Source organism: Oncorhynchus tshawytscha, unplaced genomic scaffold (assembly GCF_018296145.1).
Source record: "Oncorhynchus tshawytscha isolate Ot180627B unplaced genomic scaffold, Otsh_v2.0 Un_contig_388_pilon_pilon, whole genome shotgun sequence".
NCBI classification, from domain to species: Eukaryota; Metazoa; Chordata; class Actinopteri; order Salmoniformes; family Salmonidae; genus Oncorhynchus; species Oncorhynchus tshawytscha.
Genome location: NW_024609827.1, coordinates 170,552 through 192,273, shown reverse-complemented (window position 1 = coordinate 192,273; position 21,722 = coordinate 170,552). Strand labels below are relative to the sequence as shown.

Sequence of the window (21,722 nt, the reverse complement as noted above, 5' to 3'; positions counted from 1 at the left end):
TTATGATTGATTGTTTTTTTATAAAGATAAGTTTAATGCTAGCTAGCAACTTACTGTTACTGCATCCGCGTAACAGGCAGTCTCCTTGTGGAGTGCAACGAGAGAGAGGCAGGTCGTTATTGCATTGGACTAGGTAACAGTAGGGTTGCAAGATTGGATCCCCCGAGCTGACAAGGTGAAAATCTGTCGTTCTGCCCCTGAAACAAGGCAGTTAACCCACCGTTCCTAGGCCGTCATTGAAAATAAAAATGTGTTCTTAACGGACTTGCCTAGTTAAATAAAAGGTATAAAAACCAAAAAACATTTGTATAAAAAAATAATTTAAAAATATATATTTGTAAAAAATAAAAAAAAAAAATTGGCAAATCGATGTCCAAAAATACAGATTTCCGATTGTTATGAAAACTTGAAATCGGCCCTAATTAATTGGCCATTCCGATTAATCGGTCGACCTCAACTCCAGACATTCCAATGAGAGTTCTAGAACATGACTGAGTCAAAGGGAACACGCCACAGCGAATGTCTGCCGTGAGGAGTAGATAAACTGCCGTGTGTAGGTGAACGGTGGTGATTCAACACGTAGCCTTTAGGAAATAAAAAGAAAATGGTGAGCGGATGTTCTATGGTCAGATAGGACAGCCGCCCGCTGAACACTGCCAATGTTTCCTCTCCAAGGAACACACTACACACAACTGAGAAGACAGTTTCACCATCTACATTTTATTTTACATTGGTATTTAAATAAGTCTGTTTAATAATTAAAATGCAATCTATTTGTACAGTCCATTCACAGTCATATTACCTCAGCCCTAACTCAGAAAAAGAAGAATATCTCTGAAAATTTCATATAAGCTCTCATTCAAGTAGTGGAAGAATTAGAATTGACATAGGACTAAAGTAGTACACACACACACACACACACACACACACGAGGGTTGTTAGAGACTGTTATTATCCCATTTACCCAAGGAGACGAGGGTTAAACGACAAGGACTATAATGAAGGGACCAAGCAGGCATAAATTCACTCACAGGTACAACACAAAACATCAAATGAAGAGTAAAATCTTTCTTTTATATCGAGTTGAAGTTACCAGTGCAAAAAAATAATAAACATCCATCTCAAGCCTTGTGATATCCACAGTCATTTCACTTACAGACTTGTATTTCAGACGAGGGAAAAACCCCTGCTCAAAAAACAATTGTACAGACGAATGAAAAGGCTCTTTTTTAAAAATCGTATTATAATTTCCATGGCATGACCAGTTACAGTAGTTCCTCAGGCCCGAGGAACATGTAATGTTCTGGTACTACCTCCTCTTGACTGCTGGGCGGCCACTAGCCTTGCTGCCACCTATAGCCTTGCTGCTGGAGCTCTTGGAGCCGGAGAACAGCTTGGTCATGAACTCAGACACGTCAGGTAGCTCAGGGTTGGGGTTCAGCATGTTCATTGACTGCTCCATTTCCTGGAAAGAGAGAGGAACGAATGAATACACATGATTAGTATCACACAGGTAAGACGTTCTTCACATTGTTGGTAGGTAAGTTCCCTCTTACTGTCAAGTGCTAGGCTCTCTCATATATATATATATATATATATATATATATATATATTATATATATCTCTCGACGTAAGCAACACATGATTTGGGGCTTCCGAGTGGTGCAGCGGTCTCAGTACAAACCCTGGTTTGATTCCAGGCTGTATCACAACCGGCTGTGATTGGGCGGCGCACAATTGGCCCAGTGTTGTCCGGGTTTGGCTGTCATTGTAAATAATAATTTGTTTTTAACTTTACTAGGATAGGGGGCACTATTTTCACTTCCGGATGAAAAGCGTGCCCAAAGTAAACTGCCTGCTACTCAGGACCAGAAGCCAGGTTATGCATACAATTGGTAGATTTGGATGGAAAGCACTCTAAAGTTTCCAAAACTGTTCAAATAATGTCTGAGTATAACAGAACTGATTTGGCAGGTGAAAACCTGAGAAAAATTCATCCAGGAAGTGTTTTTTTGTAGTTTTCTATTGAATGCCATTACAGTATCCATTGACTTAGGACTGAAATTGCACTTCCTATGGCTTCCACTAGATGTCAACAGTCTTTATAAAATTGTTTCAGGCTTGTATTCTGAAAAATGAGGGAGTAAGACCACTCTGAATGAGTGGACCCTACAGTGTCCCAGAGATTTTTCATGGCGCACCTTTGATATTGACAACGTTATTGTCCGGTTGAAATATTATAGATTATTTAGGCTAAAAACAACCTGAGGATTGATTATGAACATCGTTTGAAATGTTTCTATGAACATTACGGATACTATTTAGATTTTTCGTCTGCCTGTTGTGACTGTGTTTGAGCCTGTGGATTACTGAACAAAACGCGCAAACAAAACTGAGTTTTTTTTTTTTATATAAACAGGGACTATATCAAACAAAACTAAAAATGTATTGGGTAAATGGGAGTCTTTTGAGTGCAACCATATGAAGATCATCAAAGGTAAGTGATTCATTTTCTCTATTTCTGACTTGTGTAACTCCTCTACTTGGCTGGTAACTGTTTGTACTGATTTGTCTGCTGGGCGCTGTTCTCAGATAACCGCATGTTATGCTTTCGCCGTAAAGCCTTTTTAAAAATCTGACACCGTGGTTGGATTAACAAGAAGTTAAATATTTAGACTGCATGTACAGTGCCTTGTGAAAGTATTCGGCCCCCTTGAACTTTGCGACCTTTTGCCACATTTCAGGCTTCAAACATAAAGATATAAAACTGTATTTTTTTGTGAAGAATCAACAACAAGTGGGACACAATCATGAAGTGGAACGACATTTATTGGATATTTCAAACTTTTTTAACAAATCAAAAACTGAAAAATTGGGCGTGCAAAATTATTCAGCCCCTTTACTTTCAGTGCAGCAAACTCTCTCCAGAAGTTCAGTGAGGATCTCTGAATGATCCAATGTTGACCTAAATGACTAATGATGATAAATACAATCCACCTGTGTGTAATCAAGTCTCCGTATAAATGCACCTGCACTGTGATAGTCTCAGAGGTCCGTTAAAAGCGCAGAGAGCATCATGAAGAACAAGGAACACACCAGACAGGTCCGAGATACTGTTGTGAAGAAGTTTAAATCCGGATTTGGATACAAAAAGATTTCCCAAGCTTTAAACATCCCAAGGAGCACTGTGCAAGCGATAATATTGAAATGGAAGGAGTATCAGACCACTGCAAATCTACCAAGACCTGGCCGTCCCTCTAAACTTTCAGCTCATACAAGGAGAAGACTGATCAGAGATGCAGCCAAGAGGCCCATGATCACTCTGGATGAACTGCAGAGATCTACAGCTGAGGTGGGAGACTCTGTCCATAGGACAACAATCAGTCGTATATTGTACAAATCTGGCCTTTATGGAAGAGTGGCAAGAAAGCCATTTCTTAAAGATATCCATAAAAAGTGTCATTTAAAGTTTGCCACAAGCCACCTGGTAGACACACCAAACATGTGGAAGAAGGTGCTCTGGTCAGATGAAACCAAAATTGAACTTTTTGGCAACAATGCAAAACGTTATGTTTGGTGTAAAAGCAACACAGCTCATCACCCTGAACACACCATCAGCACTGTCAAACATGGTGGTGGCAGCATCATGGTTTGGGCCTGCTTTTCTTCAGCAGGGACAGGGAAGATGGTTAAAATTGATGGGAAGATGGATGGAGTCAAATACAGGACCATTCTGGAAGAAAACCTGATGGAGTCTGCAAAAGACCTGAGACTGGGACAGAGATTTGTCTTCCAACAAGACAATGATCCAAAACATAAAGCAAAATCTACAATGGAATGGTTCAAAAATAAACATATCCAGGCGTTAGAATGGCCAAGTCAAAGTCCAGACCTGAATCCAATCGAGAATCTGTGGAAAGAACTGAAAACTGCTGTTCACAAATGCTCTCCATCCAACCTCACTGAGCTCGAGCTGTTTTGCAAGGAGGAATGGGAAAAAATTTCAGTCTCTCGATGTGCAAAACTGATAGAGACATACCCCAAGCGACTTACAGCTGTAATCGCAGCAAAAGGTGGCGCTACAAAGTATTAACTTAAGGGGGCTGAATAATTTTGCACGCCCAATTTTTCAGTTTTTGATTTGTTAAAAAAGTTTGAAATATCCAATAAATGTCATTCCACTTCATGATTGTGTCCCACTTGTTGTTGATTCTTCACAAAAAAATACAGTTTTATATCTTTGTTTGAAGCCTGAAATGTGGCAAAAGGTCGCAAAGTTCAAGGGGGCCGAATACTTTCGCAAGGCACTGTATAACACTGTTTTATGAATTTTTTATAATGAGTGTTTCTGTTTTTGAATTTGGCGCTCTACAATCTCACTGGATGTTGACCAGGTACCCTAGTGAGGTTAACTGACTTGCCAATATACATTTAAAAAAATAAACCTCTTGTAAGGGGGAGAGAGGCTACGAAATGTAACAAAGAAGGTATGTAACACACCCATCAACTGAAATTCCATAGATCATTTGATTACTTGTGACATCAGAGGCTACCTATTTCACAACTACAGCCTAAAGAAAAATCTGGGTATTTACCTTCCTCATCTCAGGGTCGTTGGTATTGACAACTTTAGGTAGCAAGACGATAATCAGCAGAGGAAGGACCATCATCATGACCTGGGGAAACAGAGACATGTATTAATCAGCAGAGGAAGGACCAGCATCATGACCTGGGGAAACAGAGACATGTATTAATCAGCAGAGGAAGGACCAGCATCATGACCTGGGGAAACAGAGACATTCATTAATCAGCAGAGGAAGGACCAGCATCATGACCTGGGGAAACAGAGACATTCATTAATCAGCAGAGGAAGGACCAGCATCATGACCTGGGGAAACAGAGACATGTATTAATCAGCAGAGGAAGGACCAGCATCATGACCTGGGGAAACAGAGACATGTATTAATCAGCAGAGGAAGGACCAGCATCATGACCTGGGGAAACAGAGACATTCATTAATCAGCAGAGGAAGGACCAGCTTCTATTGTTTCTTTCTGTTACTCGCGAGGGGGCCTCTGTGTGTCTATTACTCACTAGTACATAACATCATGTAAATGACATGCAAAAAGGCCCTATTTATCGGGTGACATGGATACTGAAGGAGCGTTGTGACACGTTTGGGTGCATGCATGGGACAGTAAAGCAATTGCAAAACAGTAATACTAGAACTACTAGCACAGTTGGACTCTCAACCAATCACAAAGTTGCACCTTCACTTTACTCAGCATTGGACGACACAGCATGAACCTCTTACAGTACAAGCGCCAAGGAACACAGTCAACGCTGTCCTGTGTGTCATTCACAACTGATCATCTCACCATGGGATTCATGAGGAAGTCAGTCCACCCCCAGGTCTCTCTCTTCATGAAGTAGGTGTGTGGCCCAGAGGACCTCAGCTGGAGCGGGTACGGCTGCCGGATCACCTCAGACGTCTTGATGAAGTTCACCAGGCGGGCCCTGTAAAGTCAACCACAGCTTAGACATCAAGTTGTCTTCTTCCCTGCCATGTACACTAGCTATCAGCCTGGCAAAGAGGTTAGACATCAAGGGCCCTTCTCCCGGACACAGAATAACACTAGACTCACACTGAGGCACTTTCACTGGGAAATCGTGGACAAAAGTACGTGGTCAAAACATTGTGTTTTCAAACGAAACTGTTTTGTTTGCCTCCCTCAACAACCCTCACACCCTGCACAACACTGCGAACTAGAGCTGACCCCAATTAGTCGACTGGTCGATCGTTAGGCTGTTGGTCGAGCAGTAATGTGCTCTTCACCTCAAACAACAAGCAAACAAAGTGTGTTTTTAAATCCAAAAAGAATGACAATAGTTCCTCAATGTATTTGAAAAATCTTTCCAGCCCTCTCTCTTTCAATAACCACTCAGCATGAAAGGGAAAAATATCATGCTCTGATCCAGTGGAAAAGTCATAAAATAGGCCTACATGATTACTTCTTATCAGTGCTTGACTTGGACTGAAATAGGTTCTGGTACTCATTTTGGGTGCTGGTACTGTTTTATATTTAGGTGCAGGAGCTCCACAATACATTTAGCTAATATTCTATAAAGAGGAACAGGAGCTCAAGCAGTAGAACATTTGAGGTGCCGGTACTTAGCTCTGGTGAGGTCCTGCCCAAGTCAAGCACTGCTTCTTATACCTTGAGCAAATAGCCTACAGCTGTCTGTCCCAAACTCACTGGCGCGGGAAACTCTGCTAGAACAAGCATCAGGAGGAACTCAAGTTAAAAGTTGATACAATGTCTGTCTGCAATGAATTTGAAACAATGTGTAGCCAATGTGATTTACAGGATGTTTATTTATTTATTTTAAATCTGGATATTTTCTACCTGCAGGCTGCAATGTTTTTATTTGTTGGCTTTATGTAGCCTATTTATACATAATTGGCAATATAAGTTACTTCTTAGGTTTGTATCTATTTCATTTAGATTTGGACAGAAAGCTGTTTAACCACATGACACTGATTTTGGAGATATGAAGAAATTATAAACATTCACAAAAATGTGCATATGAAAACCATAACTGGCATGCAGATCGGTAGAAATGGTAAGAAATTGCTATTCCACATGAGAAAGGTTGCCGACTGCTCATTTAACCTATTACCGGCAACTTCAGGAAAGTAATGGTAGAATCTGTGAAAGCCAGCAGGAGCGGGAGGTGAATAGTTAGGTCAGGATATGTTTTTTCCCCCCCCCTTCTGGTTATCTAGATCTCTGGCGCCCTCTTGAGGCATTGGTCTTATTTCATCAAACCATAAGCTTTAAGTGTCAGACAAGCTCAATGCAAACAGTGGACTTTATTAAAATACATAGGGTGTATCTATATATGGAGAGAAAAAAAATACACCCTTAAAAATGTTGATCAATCGATTGGTCGAAAGAACAGATTACTTTCGGTTGACCAACACCCTGCACTAAACATCTACCAAGTGCACCCATTTAGTACATGTAAAGACAAGATTAAATTGAGAATAGTCTGATGGATGAGAATATCATCACGTGTGAATGATGCCCAGCGTGTGCAGTCCAAGGCAAGAAACAGCGCATGCATTTTTTTTTGCAACTTTGTCAAGTCATAGTCGCATGCACCATTTAGCCCAGCCCATAGGCCTATATGTTTTGATAGGCACTTTAGAACCAGTGTTGCCAACCTACGCAAATTAAACATGTAATAGCTGGAAGTGCTTCTTCCATTTGCTATTCGAGTGCAGGCTACGGATGACTTGTGTAAAGAGTTATTTATGATAAAAAATAAAAATAAACATCTATTGGTAGGGTATATGCTAAAACCCAGATTAAATGAAGAATAGTTTGATGGGTGAGAAGATGATCAAGTGCTTTTGTCAGATTGTGAATGAGAGACTGATGACGTGGATACAGCCAGGAACTTAAATATATATATAATCATTTGATTCGAATCATGCAGTTTTAGAATGAATTAAAAATCAAAACACATAGCCTAAGGTTTGAATCACAACTAAAGTTGAATAAATAACTAAATTAAGCATATAGGACAACGTGTTTGAAATTATCACCGTTTTTAAAAAAAAATTTTTTTAAAAGGTGACTCCAAATCCAGACCTCCTTGGGTTGATAAATTTGATTTCCATTGATAATTTGTGTGTGACTTTGTTGGCAGCACATTCAACTATGTAAAGAAAAAAAAGTATTTAATAAGAATATTTAATTCATTCAGATCTAGGATGTTATTTTTTATTCCCTTTATTTCTTTGAGCAGTATATATATAAAACATTCCATTGGTTGCAATATTTTGTATAATAATTTAAATAGAAAAATTAGAAGTTTAGAATCCGGCGTTGTTTTACGTATCAATTCATAAACTATGTGCCATGGAATGGGTACATCAAAAATCTCTTCCCTCTTCCAATGATCACTTTGTTACCAGCTCAAGAATAGGTGCATGTGCGCACTTCCTCTGAAATCATTTGGGACAAATATCCTCCATTTTATTCAGCTACGTACAATTGTATTCTTCATACTATCCAACGAGCCGCACAAGACATGTAACCACACCAGCCTAAGACCTCCACATCTGGCCTCTTCACCTTCGGGATCGTCTGAGACCAGCCACCAGGACAGTTGATGAAACTGTAGGATTAAACAACTGAACAAGTTCTGCACAAAATGTCAGAAACCTTCTCAGTGATGCTCATCTGTGTGCTCGCAATCCTCACCAGGGTCTTGACCTGCCTGCAGTTCGGCGACGTAACTGACTTCAGTGGGAAAATGCTCACCTTCAATGACCACTGGCACTCTGGAGAAATGTGCTGTTCACGGATGAATCCCGGTTTCAACTGTACTGGGCAGATGGCAGACAGTGTGATGTTGTTGTGTGGGAGAGAAGTTTGCCAATGTCAGCATTGAGAACAGAGTGCCCAAAACCACTGGCTACAGGTTATCTACAAGTCTCTGCTAGGTAAAGCCCCGCCTTGTCTCAGCTCACTGGTTACTTCGCCACCATGGCCTATTTATTGCCTTATCTCCCTTATCTTACCTCATTTGCACACACTGTATATACTTTTTGTTTTCTTTTGGTCTACTGTATTATTGACTATGTTTGGTTTATTCCATGTGTAACTCTGTGTGGTTGTATGTGTCAAGTTGCTATGCTTTATCTTGGCCAGGTCGCAGTTGCAAATGAGAACTTGTTCTCCACTAGCCTACCTGGTTAAATAAAGGTGAAAATATATATATATATATATATTTTAAAAAATGTAAATGGTGGCAGTGGGGTTATGGTGTGGGCAGGCATAAGCTAAGGACAACTAACACAATTACGTTTTATCGATGGCGATTTGAATGCACAGAGATTCCATGACGAGATCCTGAAGCCCATTGTTGTGCCATTCATCTGCTGCCATCACCTCATGTTTCAGCATGATAATGCACGGCCCCATGTCTCAAGGGTCTGTACACAACTCCTGGAAGCTGAAAATGTCCCAGTTCTTCCATGGTCTGCAAACCCACCAGACATGTCACCCATTGAGCATGTTTGGAACACTCTGGATCGACGTGTACAACAGTGTTCCAGATCCTGCCAATATCCAGTAACTTCTCTGTCATTGAAGGAGTGGATCAACATTCCACAGCCCACAACCAACAGACTGATCAACTTCATGCAAAGGAGATATGTCACACTGCATAAGGCAAATGGTCACACCGGATACTGACTGGTTTTCTGATCCATGCCCCTACATTAATAAAAAGGTTTCTGTGACCAACAGATGCATATCTGTATTCCCAGTCGTGTGAAATCCATAGATCAGGGCCTAATGTATTTAATTCAATTGACTGATTTCCTTATGTGAACTGTAACTCAGTAACATCTTTGAAATTGTTGCATGTTACCTTTATATTTTGGTTATATAAGCAAATCTTGTCTGCTAAATGAACTATAGTAGCCCACAGCCATACTGTATGGCATAGCCAGATCAGAGCCTGACATAAGGACGTCTTGGCATATGCTATTCTGTCCTTCTGAAATAAACTACATTTTCTTAATATCATATTTAGATATCACTTTAGACCTGCCTAAAATAAATAATGGATGTATTGTGATGTGTAGGCTATATTAAATGGTTGTATTAGACCTTTTAAAATGTAGTTCTAAAAAGGTCAAAATCCGTGGCTTTTTAGGCTATGCTAAACTTGTTCATGTTAATTAACGGTCAATTACCAGAGACCAGCAGTTATTTGCATGACAGTTACTGGCTGAGTAACTTTCAAGACTGTCACAGCCCTAACTGTACCTCATTTTCCCCTTAGACGTGATGTCCACACGGACTGCTTCAAATTTGTATCCAGGTGAGATCACTTCCACAACGTAGGATCCCGAAGGAACATCATTAACGACAAAACTTCCATCAGTTCTGCAGAGAGACAGAGCAAGTCAGGGGTTTCAAAGAAGTCAATAAACATCATACAGTAGCCAAGCTCAGTTTGATCTAGTATTATAATGAGCTAAATCGGTTCATAACAGGTGTTCGGGCCCTTGGTCAGAGTGAGATTTATCAAAGTGGGGGAGGATAACAGAACAACAAATGGTGTAGAGCCTCTTGTCAATGGCCAAGGTGCATAAAGTCATAATGGAGGAATTCAATGGCGAACACTGTATAATACGGCGAACTTAACAAAATTAGGCATTTGAAAGATGGAGGCCGCCATCTTTATGCATGTCCGCTATTCTGAATAATTAGTTAACCAGCTAACTACGTTACCCAAAATGGAAACGCTGAACACTAAGCAGTGTCTCAATTAGCTTTCCATCTCATTCACCAGTCATTGGTTTAAACCACAGACTGCGATGATAACACCGATAAGGTTAGCTAGCTGTCAACTAAAAAAAATAGCCTAGCAGCAAACGAGGATAGCCACTAGCGTGAGAACAGGCCCCGGTTAGCATTAGCCCTTAGCACAACAATCCTACCGCTGTAACTACTAGCTGTTTTTCGTCGTCCAATGCTAAAGTATTACCTCAAGAAGCCTATATACTCTTCTCCCTCTACCGTGACTCGGGCTGACGAAATCCAGTCTTGAGTTTTCACCCCTGGTACGATTGCCCGACCCTCGATTTTGAAACGATCTCCGTTTGGTTGAACAGAGCCACTCGTCGCGATAGGCCCCGATTCCATATCACTGAAACAGCACGCTAAAATAAACATAGCCTGTAGAAAAAGGCATACTTCTGATAGCCTAACATGCAGCCACATGTTTGCTTGCAGTAGTTCAATAACGGTACGTTTCCTATTCGTAAATAACTATAACAGATTCGCTGAAATCATGTATCTGATGAACAGGTGAATGTTTTTGCAACTGCTGTCTGTGTTGCCTCTGCTTTGGGGACATGCTGACGTCACTTACACACAAAAAAACTTTATTGACAACCAAGACAATCCGCACGATCCCTGTGTAAACATACTTCCGGTGTGTAAACTGAAATCTGTCGATAGTAAAAACAGTTCATGTGTGGAAAGTAAACAAATGATAATGGGCATTTACGAGCTACTTTGTTTTTCCTCCATTTCAAAGCCCTTGTCCCATTATCTTATGTAGTTTAATGACAAACGTTACTGCCTTTTTTCCCAAGTACAAACGTTTTGGGCATGGCAGTGACACAGAGTATAGCAAGATTCAGTGGTGAAAAAAGTACCCAATTCTCATACTTGAGTAAAAGTAAAGATACCGTAATTGAAAATGAATCAAGTAAACGTCACCCAGTAAAATACTTGAGTAAAAGTCTAAAAATATTTGGTTTTTAAATATACTTAATTATCAAAAGTAAAATGTAATTGCTCAAATATACTTAAGTATCAAACATTTAAATAATTTCTAATTCCTTATATTAAGCAAATCAGACAGCACGCTTGTCTTGTTTTTTTAAATTTACGGATAGCCAGGGGCACACTCCCAACACTCAGACATAATTTACAAACAAAGCATTTGTGTTTAGTCAGTCCGCCAGATCAGATGCAGTAGGGATGACCAGGGATTTTTCTCTTTAAGTGCGTGTATTAGACCATTTCTGTCCTGCTAAGCATTCAAAATATAACAAGTACTTTCGGGTGTCAGGGAAAACGTAGAGTAAAAAGTACATTATTTTCTTTAGGAAAGTAAAAGTTGTCAAAAATATAAAAAGTACAGATATCCCAAATAACTACATAAGTAGTACTTTCAAATACTTCACACCACTGGCAAGATTCAGATGGACATCTTTCCTCATTTAGATCTTTCCACAAACAGAAGCTAAATGTTATAAAACAAGTGCAGTGAGTCTTTTCCAAGCAATAGCTGTTCTCAGAAAATATTGCATTTGTTGTCAAATACTGTCTCATATCACCATTGGCATAACAGAATAATATCAAGTTTAAGTGGCCACTATGTTTTGAGAAATAATTAATTCAAGACAGATTTTTGCTAATTTATTTTAAAGATTATTTTAATAGTCACTGTATTTACACTTACAAACATTCATGAACAAGAAAAAAACCTACAACAGGAAAAGCTCTCATAACTTAAGACTGCAGTAGTTTCAAGTTCTTGATTCGGGACATGAGGGAAGAAATAAGAACTGAAACCAGGAAGGGGAATTCATTAAGTTATATCCATGATTCGTGCAGGTTTGCACACCGTGGTGAAGAGTGCTGTGGTGGTGCAACAGAGCTTGGCACTTCACAGAGCAGCCCAGACCCAGTCTCAGTGTGCATCCAAAATGGCGTCCTATTCCGTTCAAAAGTAGTGCACTATAGAGGAAATAGGATGCCTTTTCGACCCAGTCTCAGGGAGGTCGATTGAAGTATTGCCCCTTCGCAAGACACCAATCTACTTCAATGTGAAGCAGTCATTCCTGGGGCGTTTTCAGAAAGAAAAAAGGTTCCTTCCTCCATTGTAAGTGTCTCTCTAGTTGTGATTGACTGTGGGAGTTGCTCAGTCTGAATTGCTCAGTTCATCAAACCACATAGAGTAGAACAGGGTTCCTGTATGTGTGGACCATGGTCTTGTCTTTAGTCTCCAGGTAATGTTCAAACAGCTATATCCGGCAGTAGTGGTCGCTTGCTCAGTGCTACATTGATTGGTCAATGGAGTTGTGATAAGTAAGACCCAATGGCCTGGTGAGAGACAGAATTGAGAGATGAGACAAGTGAGAGAAGTCTATCTAGACTCCATCGCCTGAAATTAACAATGGAGGTGAGAAGTTTGACTTTGCAGGTGAAATGTTCAACTAATTTATTTATTTATATACACACACACACCTCTGTTCACCTCATTGATCAATAACATTAAGTGTAGCAATGCCACCTTACCTTTGCCATCTCTCCTGTAGTTCCTGGAACTAAACTTAACTGGGGTCCCTCCACCCAGAACTCCTTCAGCTGCTGCTTCATTACCTGGAGGTTCCTGCAAACAGACAAAACAGGGGGTATTAAAATGTTTCCACCCCCTTTCAGGCATCCAGCTACACAAAAATAGAGCATGTCAGTGTAAAGAGATATTTAATTTTTTATTGAATGTGAAAATATATAACTAAAATATAGTTGTTGCATAAGTATTCACCCCCTTTGTTTAGGTAAGCCTGTGACTTAACAAGTAACATAAGTTCTAGGGACTTAAATAGGGGTTGACATGATTTTTAAATGACTACACCTTCCTCTGTCCCATATACATACATATGGTCCCTCAGTCAAGCACTGAATTTCAAGCACAGATTCAATTACAAAGAACGTTTTTGGAAAGCCTCAAAGAAGGGCAGGGATTGGTAGATGGGTGTATTAAACTAGCCAGACATCAAAAGATACATTCGTCCTTCTGAACTGAGCTGCAGGACAGGAAGGAAACTGCTCAGGGATGTCACCATGAGGCCATTGGTGATTTTAAAAACAGCTACAGAGTTCAATGGCTGTGATGTGAGAAAACTGAGGATGGATAAACAACATTGTAGTAAATCCACAATATTTACCTAAAGTGGAAAGAAGAATACAACCATTCCAAAGCTTCCTGTATGCAACAAGGCATTAAAGTAACACCGCAACAAGAAAAATGCAGCAAAGGAACACACTTTTTGGCCTAAATGCAAAGCCTTATGTTTGGAGCAAATCTAACACGTCACTGAGTAACAGTCTCCTTATAATTCAAGCACGGTGGGGGCTGCATCACGCTATGGGTATGCTTGACATCAGCAAAGACCGGGAAGTTTTTAAGGATAAAAAGAAATGTGAAGGTGCTAAGCAAAGGCAAAATCCTAGAGGAAAAACCAGCTTCAGTCTGCTTTACACCAGACACCGGGATAGGAATTCACCGTTCAGCAGGACAATAACCTACAACACAAAGCCAAATCTACACTGCTGTTGCTTACTAAGAAGACAGTGAATGTTCCTGAGTTGCCACGTTACAGGTTTGACTAAAATCTGCTTGAAAATCTATGGCAAGACTTGAAAATTGGCACATCAGTAAGCTAAGGCGCCTGGGACTAAACACCTCCCCCTATAACTGGATCCTGGAATTGGTAAGGGTAGTCAACAACACATCTGCCACGCTGATCCTTAGCGCAACTTTCTTAAAAAGTTAAGAGATGCAAAGGGGTGAATACTTACGATAGGCACTGTATAAGCATAACCAATTATGCTTCTAATATTAAAGGTAGAATAACCGATATGAAGTTACCAGGGCAACCAGTTGGGAAAACTTTCCCGCAAAACAAACAAACAGACAACACGAAGCAAAAGGCTAATCTCCTCAGAGCAGCAGCTGTACTGCAGCTATTACATCACAGACAGGAGAGTGACAAACACATAAATACCTGTCCTCTGAGCAGCTGTCCAGCAGGCTCTTGCCGTTTGTGGAGAGTTCTGGCCACCATTTCTTAACGACGGACTGAACCCAGCGTAAAACCACAATCAAGTGTCTGGAGAAGGAACAAAACAGAAAAACAGCAGAATTCAGGTTTCAGCAGGTGGACACAGCAGCAGTTGTTCAGTTCCACAGCGGATCTTACTCTTCATATTCACTGGTGAGGATTGATTTGACTTGTGGCAGGAGGTCTACACAGCAGCCCAGTGATATGCACGGAGTTTCGTCTTGAAGGCTACAGGAGCAAAACAAGAGAGTGTCACAAGTTGACTCGTCACAGCCGTACATGATGATGTTTAAATCAACTGGGACACTCACCTTTTGGTTATAACTGGTAGGCAGTCAAGAAGAACTCCTGTGTCTTCAATTCTATGGGACAAAGACAGACAGTGTTAATTGGACATTTAACGTGTTGATTAATCGTTTTTATTTTATTTTATAAAAGTCCTTCATACGTGAGAATGTATCAAAAGTCAGTGTTCCTACCTGATCAAGTATGCCACGAGTTCGCAGGCGTTTCTTCGCCATAGTGTCAGAGCTACATTTAATCTGAGATTTCTTCCAAAAAGCACATGTGTCATTGCATCATGGTCCTTCGATAGCTGGTCAGGAGAGAGACCCATAGGGAGGGGCCGATACAGAACATGTCAATAAAATCCACTTCAACACTCAACGATCCAAGGAAAACAATGCAAGTGACACTTTTCTTCCCAATAAACAGAGTCTACAAATCTATCCCTTGTGCAAGGATTGGAAAGGTATGGGGGAATATGGTGACAATTCCAACCCTCTCAGATCTACACACGTCTCTAAAGCGTAGGGGCAAGGGTTAGATGGTGGGAATGGACAGTATGAGGTGAAGTAGTAGTCCGTCCCAATAACTGCTCCCTACAGGTCTGCAAACATCAAAGGATCGGGGGCCTATGGGATGTGGTAGGGAGTGAATTGGAGCCGGCTGGTAGTCTCTCACCTCAGTGAAGTAATCACTGTACTTGTTTCCCGGCCCTGCCATCTTGGAGCCAGCCTCTGCAGCAGAGTTCACAGGGAACATGCAGTTGTCATTGTAGTGTATAGCCTGCACTTTCTCTGGGCAGGTCAGTTCATTCTCCTTGTTGGCCATGTCACAGACAGCCCGACCTGCGGGGGGTACTCTGCGGCGTAAGCCTGAGCTCACCACCACACTGTGACGCGACGACAACTTCCTCTTGTTGCACACAGACACTCGTTTGGCTTTGATGCGTGCACAACGACTCACTGGAAATCTAGTGGGGTGGGGAAAAGGAGGAGTCCAGGTGAAGAAATGTAAGGATGCTGTATTGATACCTACACTGGTTGAGTAAGTAACCAGACACTGGCAGTGTTTGGAAAAATGTTTGGGAAAAGTCAGAAAGGTGTTTCCATGTCTGATATTTCCCAGTGACTGAGCAGCTGTGACTGCAGTGCTAAGAAATGCTGCTTGTGCATTGGATCCACTTAGACCTGAAAAACTCACCTGTCTTTATCTATTTCTTCCTTATTTAAAAAATCCACCTAAAACAAAAGGATAGGAGATAAAAAAAACTCCTACAGTTTTCTTTAAAATGTTAGACTTAGGTTAGTAGACACTTCTTGGTTCATAGTCATAACAATCACTATAAAATCGTGTTTCTTGTGTGCATTAGATTTAACACTAGTGAAAACGCCTTCTCGTCAATGCTTACATCAATCTAATGTTTTTATTTAAAAGACAGGGATTGTGCAAGTGCACACAATCGGGATGCAATTGGGTACCGAGTTAAACACTTCCCCCCCATTGAGATCCCCCCTCACCTCCTTCATGTTCTTGTCAGCTGCATAGTGGTTGCTGTTGTGATGGAGAAATCCACGAGGTTTGCCCTGGTTGAGCTGGCGGAATTCTCTGCCTTGCCCATAATGACTTCCAGAGGCCATAGTAAGTCACTATTGGGGGGGGGGCAGAGAAAAACAAACTTAGTCAACACTGTAAACGGCATGCATTTAACACACACACACACACACACACACCCCCAACATGCCAAATTATCAAGACAACCTCCTTCACCCAAAGTTGTCTGAACTGTCACGTCACTTTCTGAAACAACCTCGTTAAAGATGACGCACAAAGCAGGAGTTGCTATGACAATGAGAGTCGGTTACTAGTACTTGTTATTGTAGGAGTTCATGACCCGGTCTCACACACACACACTCCTTCATAAAACAAGCTGTGTTTATGTGATGACGGTCAGTGCTACTACTAGCTCTTATGACTCCACTATGTTTCAACTAATTACAGAGGAACAAGTTGGTCTAAATTGAAATGGAGGATTACATCCTGCGGTTGTTGTGCCTGTAACAGGTTTAGCTAGCTAGCATTGTAAACAAGTGTCCGACAACAATACGCGAACAACAACGACGAGGCGTTGGCTATGCTGGCCAGACCATCTACTTATCGAACTACAACTACAAACAAACTAACTAACTAGCTAGCTAAGTTAAAAAGCAGCAAACATTGTCACATGATCTTAGCTAGCTACCTAACTAGCTAGTTAAAAGTACACATTTTGTTAACTAGCGTTAGTTACTAGTTAACCTTGTCAGCCCACAGTACGATAGTTTGGATAGTTAAAATGTCAATGTTACTAATCTCATCGGACTGTCAATAAACGGCATCGTCCGTTAACTAGTGTAAAAACAATGAAATAGCAGGGAAACTAAATGAAATAGCAGGGAAACTAAATGAAATAGCAGGGAAACTAAATGAAATAGCAGGGAAACTAAATGAAAAAGCAGGGAAACTAAATGAAAAAGCAGGGAAACTAAATGAAAAAGCAGGGAAACTAAATGAAAAAGCAGGGAAACTAAATGAAAAAGCAGGGAAACTAAATGAAATAGCAGGTAAACTAAATGAAAAAGCAGGGAAACTAAATGAAATAGCAGGGAAACTAAATGAAATAGCAGGGAAACTAAATGAAAAAGCAGGGAAACTAAATGAAAAAGCAGGGAAACTAAATGAAAAAGCAGGGAAACTAAATGAAAAAGCAGGGAAACTAAATGAAAAAGCAGGGAAACTAAATGAAATAGCAGGAAACTAAATGAAATAGCAGGAAACTAAATGAAATAGCAGGGAAACTAAATGAAAAAGCAGGGAAACTAAATGAAAAAGCAGGGAAACTAGCAGGGAAACTAAATGAAAAAGCAGGGAAACTAAATGAAAAAGCAGGGAAACTAAATGAAATAGCAGGGAAACTAAATGAAAAAGCAGGGAAACTAAATGAAAAAGCAGGGAAACTAAATGAAAAGCAGGGAAACTAAATGAAAAAGCAGGGAAACTAAATGAAAAAGCAGGGAAACTAAATGAAAAAGCAGGGAAACTAAATGAAAAAGCAGGTAAACTAAATGAAAAAGCAGGTAAACTAAATGAAAAAGCAGGGAAACTAAATGAAAAAGCAGGGAAACTAAATGAAAAAGCAGGGAAACTAAATGAAAAAGCAGGGAAACTAAATGAAATAGCAGGGAAACTAAATGAAATAGCAGGGAAACTAAATGAAATAGCAGGGAAACTAAATGAAATAGCAGGGAAACTAAATGAAATAGCAGGGAAACTAAATGAAATAGCAGGGAAACTAAATGACAAACGTGCTAATGAGCCCCGTGACAGCGGCCTAGCGTCAGCTGGCTCGCCCCGTAAAGCGTTCACCTTTGGGTCAGGCTAACAGAGTTGCAGAGCTCAAAACGGAAAAACAACCGAGACAGCTTACTTTATACAAGTAACTAAAGTTGCCTAACTAGCTAGTTAAGATTTTCACTACCAATAAACTTTGCTTGCTATAGCTAATAAAAAAAATGAGCTAGCTTAGCAAAGGGTGGTGGGGTGACTGGGCAGGCAGCTAACGTTTAGCTATGTTAGTTTTCAGCAATAATATGGGCTACAAACAAAGTTGATTTAGCAACTAATTCAGTAATTACAGCAATTTTACCAACCGTTACATTTTGCGAAATGTCTTGACTCTCCTCAGAAATGTAGCTTAATTAACTATGTCCACGTAGAAGCAGTAAAGAAGACAACTGTAGAGTATAAACTTGCAAAGAGATGTTTTGGCTGTTCAGAGGACCGTTCAAATGAACACAGCGTCTGTATTACTCTGCAAGGATCGTGGGATTGATATCGCAAAGGAAATAGTGACATTTTAGCGGCGCCTAGAGGTTAAACGGAGAACTACCACGTCTCATTTTTTGGTCTGTCCTAGCCCGCCATCCAGTGTTAGATATATGGACATTTGCACATGATGTGACTTCATAAATCAAATCAAATGCTTGCTTACGAGCCCTTGAAGTTAAAGAAAAATAGCAACTCAAGAGGAATAAAATACAGAAGAATGGAGCAATATACAGGGAGTACCAGATCAATGTGCAGGGATAATAGCTATATACAGAGAGTACCAGATCAATGTGCAGGGATAATAGCTATATACAGAGAGTACCAGATCAATGTGCAGGGATAATAGCTATATACAGAGAGTACCAGTACCAGATCAATGTGCAGGGGTAATAGATATATACAGAGAGTACCAGATCAATGTGCAGGGTAATAGATATATACAGAGAGTACCAGATCAATGTGCAGGGGTAATAGATATATACAGAGAGTACCAGATCAATGTGCAGGGGTAATAGCTATATACAGAGAGTACCAGTACCAGATCAATGTGCAGGGGTAGTAACTATATACAGGGAGTACCAGTACCAGATCAATGTGCAGGGATATTAGGTATTTGAGGTAGATATGTATCATGAAGGCAGGGTAAAGTGACTAGACATCAGGATAGATAATAATAAGGTATTTGAGGTAGATATGTATCATGAAGGCAGGGTAAAGTGACTAGGCATCAGGATAGATTATATTAAGAGTTAATAAAGAACAGAGTAGCAGCAGCATATGATGAGTGTAACAGTTTGTGTGTATGTATGTATGTATGTATGTATGTATGTATGTATGTATGTATGTATGTATGTATGTATGTATGTCAAATCAAATCAAATCAAATTTTATTTGTCACATACACATGGTTAGCAGATGTTAATGCGAGTGTAGCGAAATGCTTGTGCTTCTAGTTCCGACAATGCAGTAATAACCAACAAGTAATCTAACTAACAATTCCAAAAAAACTACTGTCTTATACACAGTGTAAGGGGATAAAGAATATGTACATAAGGATATATGAATGAGTGATGGTACAGAGCAGCATAGGCAAGATACAGTAGATGATATCGAGTACAGTATATACATATGAGATGAGTATGTAAACCAAGTGGCATAGTTAAAGTGGCTAGTGATACATGTATTACATAAGGATGCAGTCGATGATATAGAGTACAGTATATACGTATGCATATGAGATGAATAATGTAGGGTAAGTAACATTATATAAGGTAGCATTGTTTAAAGTGGCTAGTGATATATTTACATCATTTCCCATCAATTCCCATTATTAAAGTGGCTGGAGTAGAGTCAGTGTCATTGACAGTGTGTTGGCAGTAGCCACTCAATGTTAGTGGTAGCTGTTTAACAGTCTGATGGCCTTGAGATAGAAGCTGTTTTTCAGTCTCTCGGTCCCAGCTTTGATGCACCTGTACTGACCTCGCCTTCTGGATGGCAGACCTCACTACCCTCTGGAGAGCCTTACGGTTGAGGGCGGTGCAGTTGCCATACCAGGCGGTGATACAGCCCGCCAGGATGCTCTCGATTGTGCATCTGTAGAAGTTTGTGAGTGCTTTTGGTGACAAGCCGAATTTCTTCAGCCTCCTGAGGTTGAAGAGGCGCTGCTGCGCCTTCCTCACGATGCTGTCTGTGTGAGTGGACCAATTCAGTTTGTCTGTGATGTGTATGCCGAGGAACTTAAAACTTGCTACCCTCTCCACTACTGTTCCATCGATGTGGATGGGGGTGTTCCCTCTGCTGTTTCCTGAAGTCCACAATCATCTCCTTAGTTTTGTTGACGTTGAGTGTGAGGTTATTTTCCTGACACCACACTCCGAGGGCCCTCACCACCTCCCTGTAGGCCGTCTCGTCGTTGTTGGTAATCAAGCCTACCACTGTATGTATGTATGTATGTATGTGTGTGTGTGTGTGTGTGTGTGTGTGTGTGTGTGTGTGTGTGTGTGTGTGTGTGTGTATGTGTGTGTGTATGTGTGTGTGTGTGTGTGTGTGTGTGTGTGTGTGTGTGTGTGTGTGTGTGTGTGTATGTATGTATGTATGTATGTATGTATGTATGTATGTATGTATGTATGTATGTATGTATGTATGTATGTATGTGTGTATGTATGTACATATAAGTGTGCATGCGTGTGTTTGTGTTGTGTCGGTATACGGACAGCTTCAGGCATAACGTGACATAAGCGGTCGCTTAGGCCACCTGGCCTCTAGGTCTCAAATTACCGTTGAGAGTTAGAATAGTAGAAAATAATACTGACCCCAAAAAGATGTCGGAACTATTCTTGTGTTTCCTTAATGGCACATAAAACAATATCATGGCCATGAAATAACATATCATTTATCAGGAAAAATAATCCCTATGTATTTGTATATTTTATTTATGTTTTTTTGTTTTGTTTAATGTGTTGGTTGTTTTGTGTTGACGATGAAGAAGAAAAAATGTAAATAAAAACAATATGAATAGTAGAATACACGAGGTGCAAGTTCGACATTTACTTGTGTATCAGCAGTTTTTCTCTTGTGATGTCAGTCACTGACAGTCACTCAATTAGCCATGTCAGCTAAAAAGGTTTAGATTGGTAAATTAGTCTAGTCAGTTATCTAAACTTGTAGAAATTATGGCCGAATACCGGCCTCCAGAGGGCCCCCATACATTTTGTTAGTCATGGCCCCATGGCAAAATGTATACAAGTTCCGGAAATTAGCTTTAAAACTGCCAATCTTTCTCTCTGGCCCATGGCAAAATGGGTAGAATTCCATGTCATTTGTAAAGAAATTGCTAAATGTTATCTCCGGCCCATGGCAAAATGTGTAGAACCTCAGAAAACGTGCTTTAAAACTGCAAATTGTATCAACGCCCCATGGTAAAATGTGCAGAATTCCAGGAAATTTACTTTAAAACATACATTTTTCTCTCCACCGTCAAGAGGGCCCCCAAAAGGCCTAATGTAAATAGTCCAGTGGCCATTTGATTAATTGTTCATCAGTCATATGGCTTGGAGGTAGAAGCTGTTAAGGAGCCTTTTGGTCCTAGACTTGGCACTCCGGTACCACTTGCCGTGTGGTAGCA

General features: G+C 40.4%; 2 protein-coding genes across 4 annotated transcripts; both read right to left on the bottom strand.

Annotated features, from left to right (window-relative positions):
• Positions 1–699: 699 nt before the first annotated feature.
• On the bottom strand, positions 700–10,954 carry emc7b (ER membrane protein complex subunit 7b). Its single transcript, XM_024378578.2, has 5 exons — positions 10,573–10,954; positions 9,849–9,968; positions 5,379–5,517; positions 4,596–4,676; positions 700–1,465 (listed from the first exon to the last, which is right to left on the bottom strand). Exons 1-5 carry the CDS (start codon positions 10,806–10,808, stop codon positions 1,310–1,312), a joined length of 732 nt encoding a protein of 243 aa, XP_024234346.1. The 5' UTR covers positions 10,809–10,954; the 3' UTR covers positions 700–1,309.
• A 1,048-nt stretch (positions 10,955–12,002) lies between these two features.
• LOC112217957 (katanin p80 subunit B-like 1) lies at positions 12,003–18,588 on the bottom strand. Of its 3 annotated transcripts, none has more exons than XM_042319185.1 (10): positions 18,421–18,588; positions 16,252–16,380; positions 15,935–15,972; positions 15,413–15,704; positions 14,929–15,044; positions 14,761–14,811; positions 14,588–14,677; positions 14,393–14,497; positions 12,900–12,993; positions 12,003–12,704 (listed from the first exon to the last, which is right to left on the bottom strand). In XM_042319185.1, the coding sequence occupies exons 2-10, from the start codon at positions 16,369–16,371 to the stop codon at positions 12,672–12,674; spliced, it is 939 nt and encodes a 312-aa protein (XP_042175119.1). In that variant the 5' UTR covers positions 16,372–16,380; positions 18,421–18,588; the 3' UTR covers positions 12,003–12,671. The 3 variants fall into 3 exon arrangements, with proteins under 3 accessions (XP_042175119.1, XP_042175120.1, XP_042175121.1); XM_042319186.1 differs by having other exon boundaries at positions 18,427–18,588; XM_042319187.1 differs by lacking the exon at positions 18,421–18,588 and adding an exon at positions 17,030–17,246.
• Between the last annotated feature and the right edge of the window lie 3,134 nt (positions 18,589–21,722).

Bases quoted from the DNA above. Each gene is read 5' to 3' on its own strand.
- emc7b (XM_024378578.2), bottom strand. From the start codon at position 10,808: ATGTGGCTGCATGTTAGGCTATCAGAAGTATGCCTTTTTCTACAGGCT. The intron at 4,677-5,378 runs GTGAGATGATCA...CTGTTTCCCCAG, and splicing joins ACTTCCTCATGAATCCCATG to GTCATGATGATGGTCCTTCC. The intron at 1,466-4,595 runs GTAAATACCCAG...CTCTCTTTCCAG, and splicing joins ACGACCCTGAGATGAGGAAG to GAAATGGAGCAGTCAATGAA.
- LOC112217957 (XM_042319185.1), bottom strand. From the start codon at position 16,371: ATGGCCTCTGGAAGTCATTATGGGCAAGGCAGAGAATTCCGCCAGCTC. The intron at 15,973-16,251 runs GTGAGGGGGGAT...CTTTTGTTTTAG, and splicing joins CTGACAAGAACATGAAGGAG to GTGGATTTTTTAAATAAGGA. The intron at 12,705-12,899 runs GTAAGGTGGCAT...GTCTCTCACCAG, and splicing joins CTACAGGAGAGATGGCAAAG to GCCATTGGGTCTTACTTATC.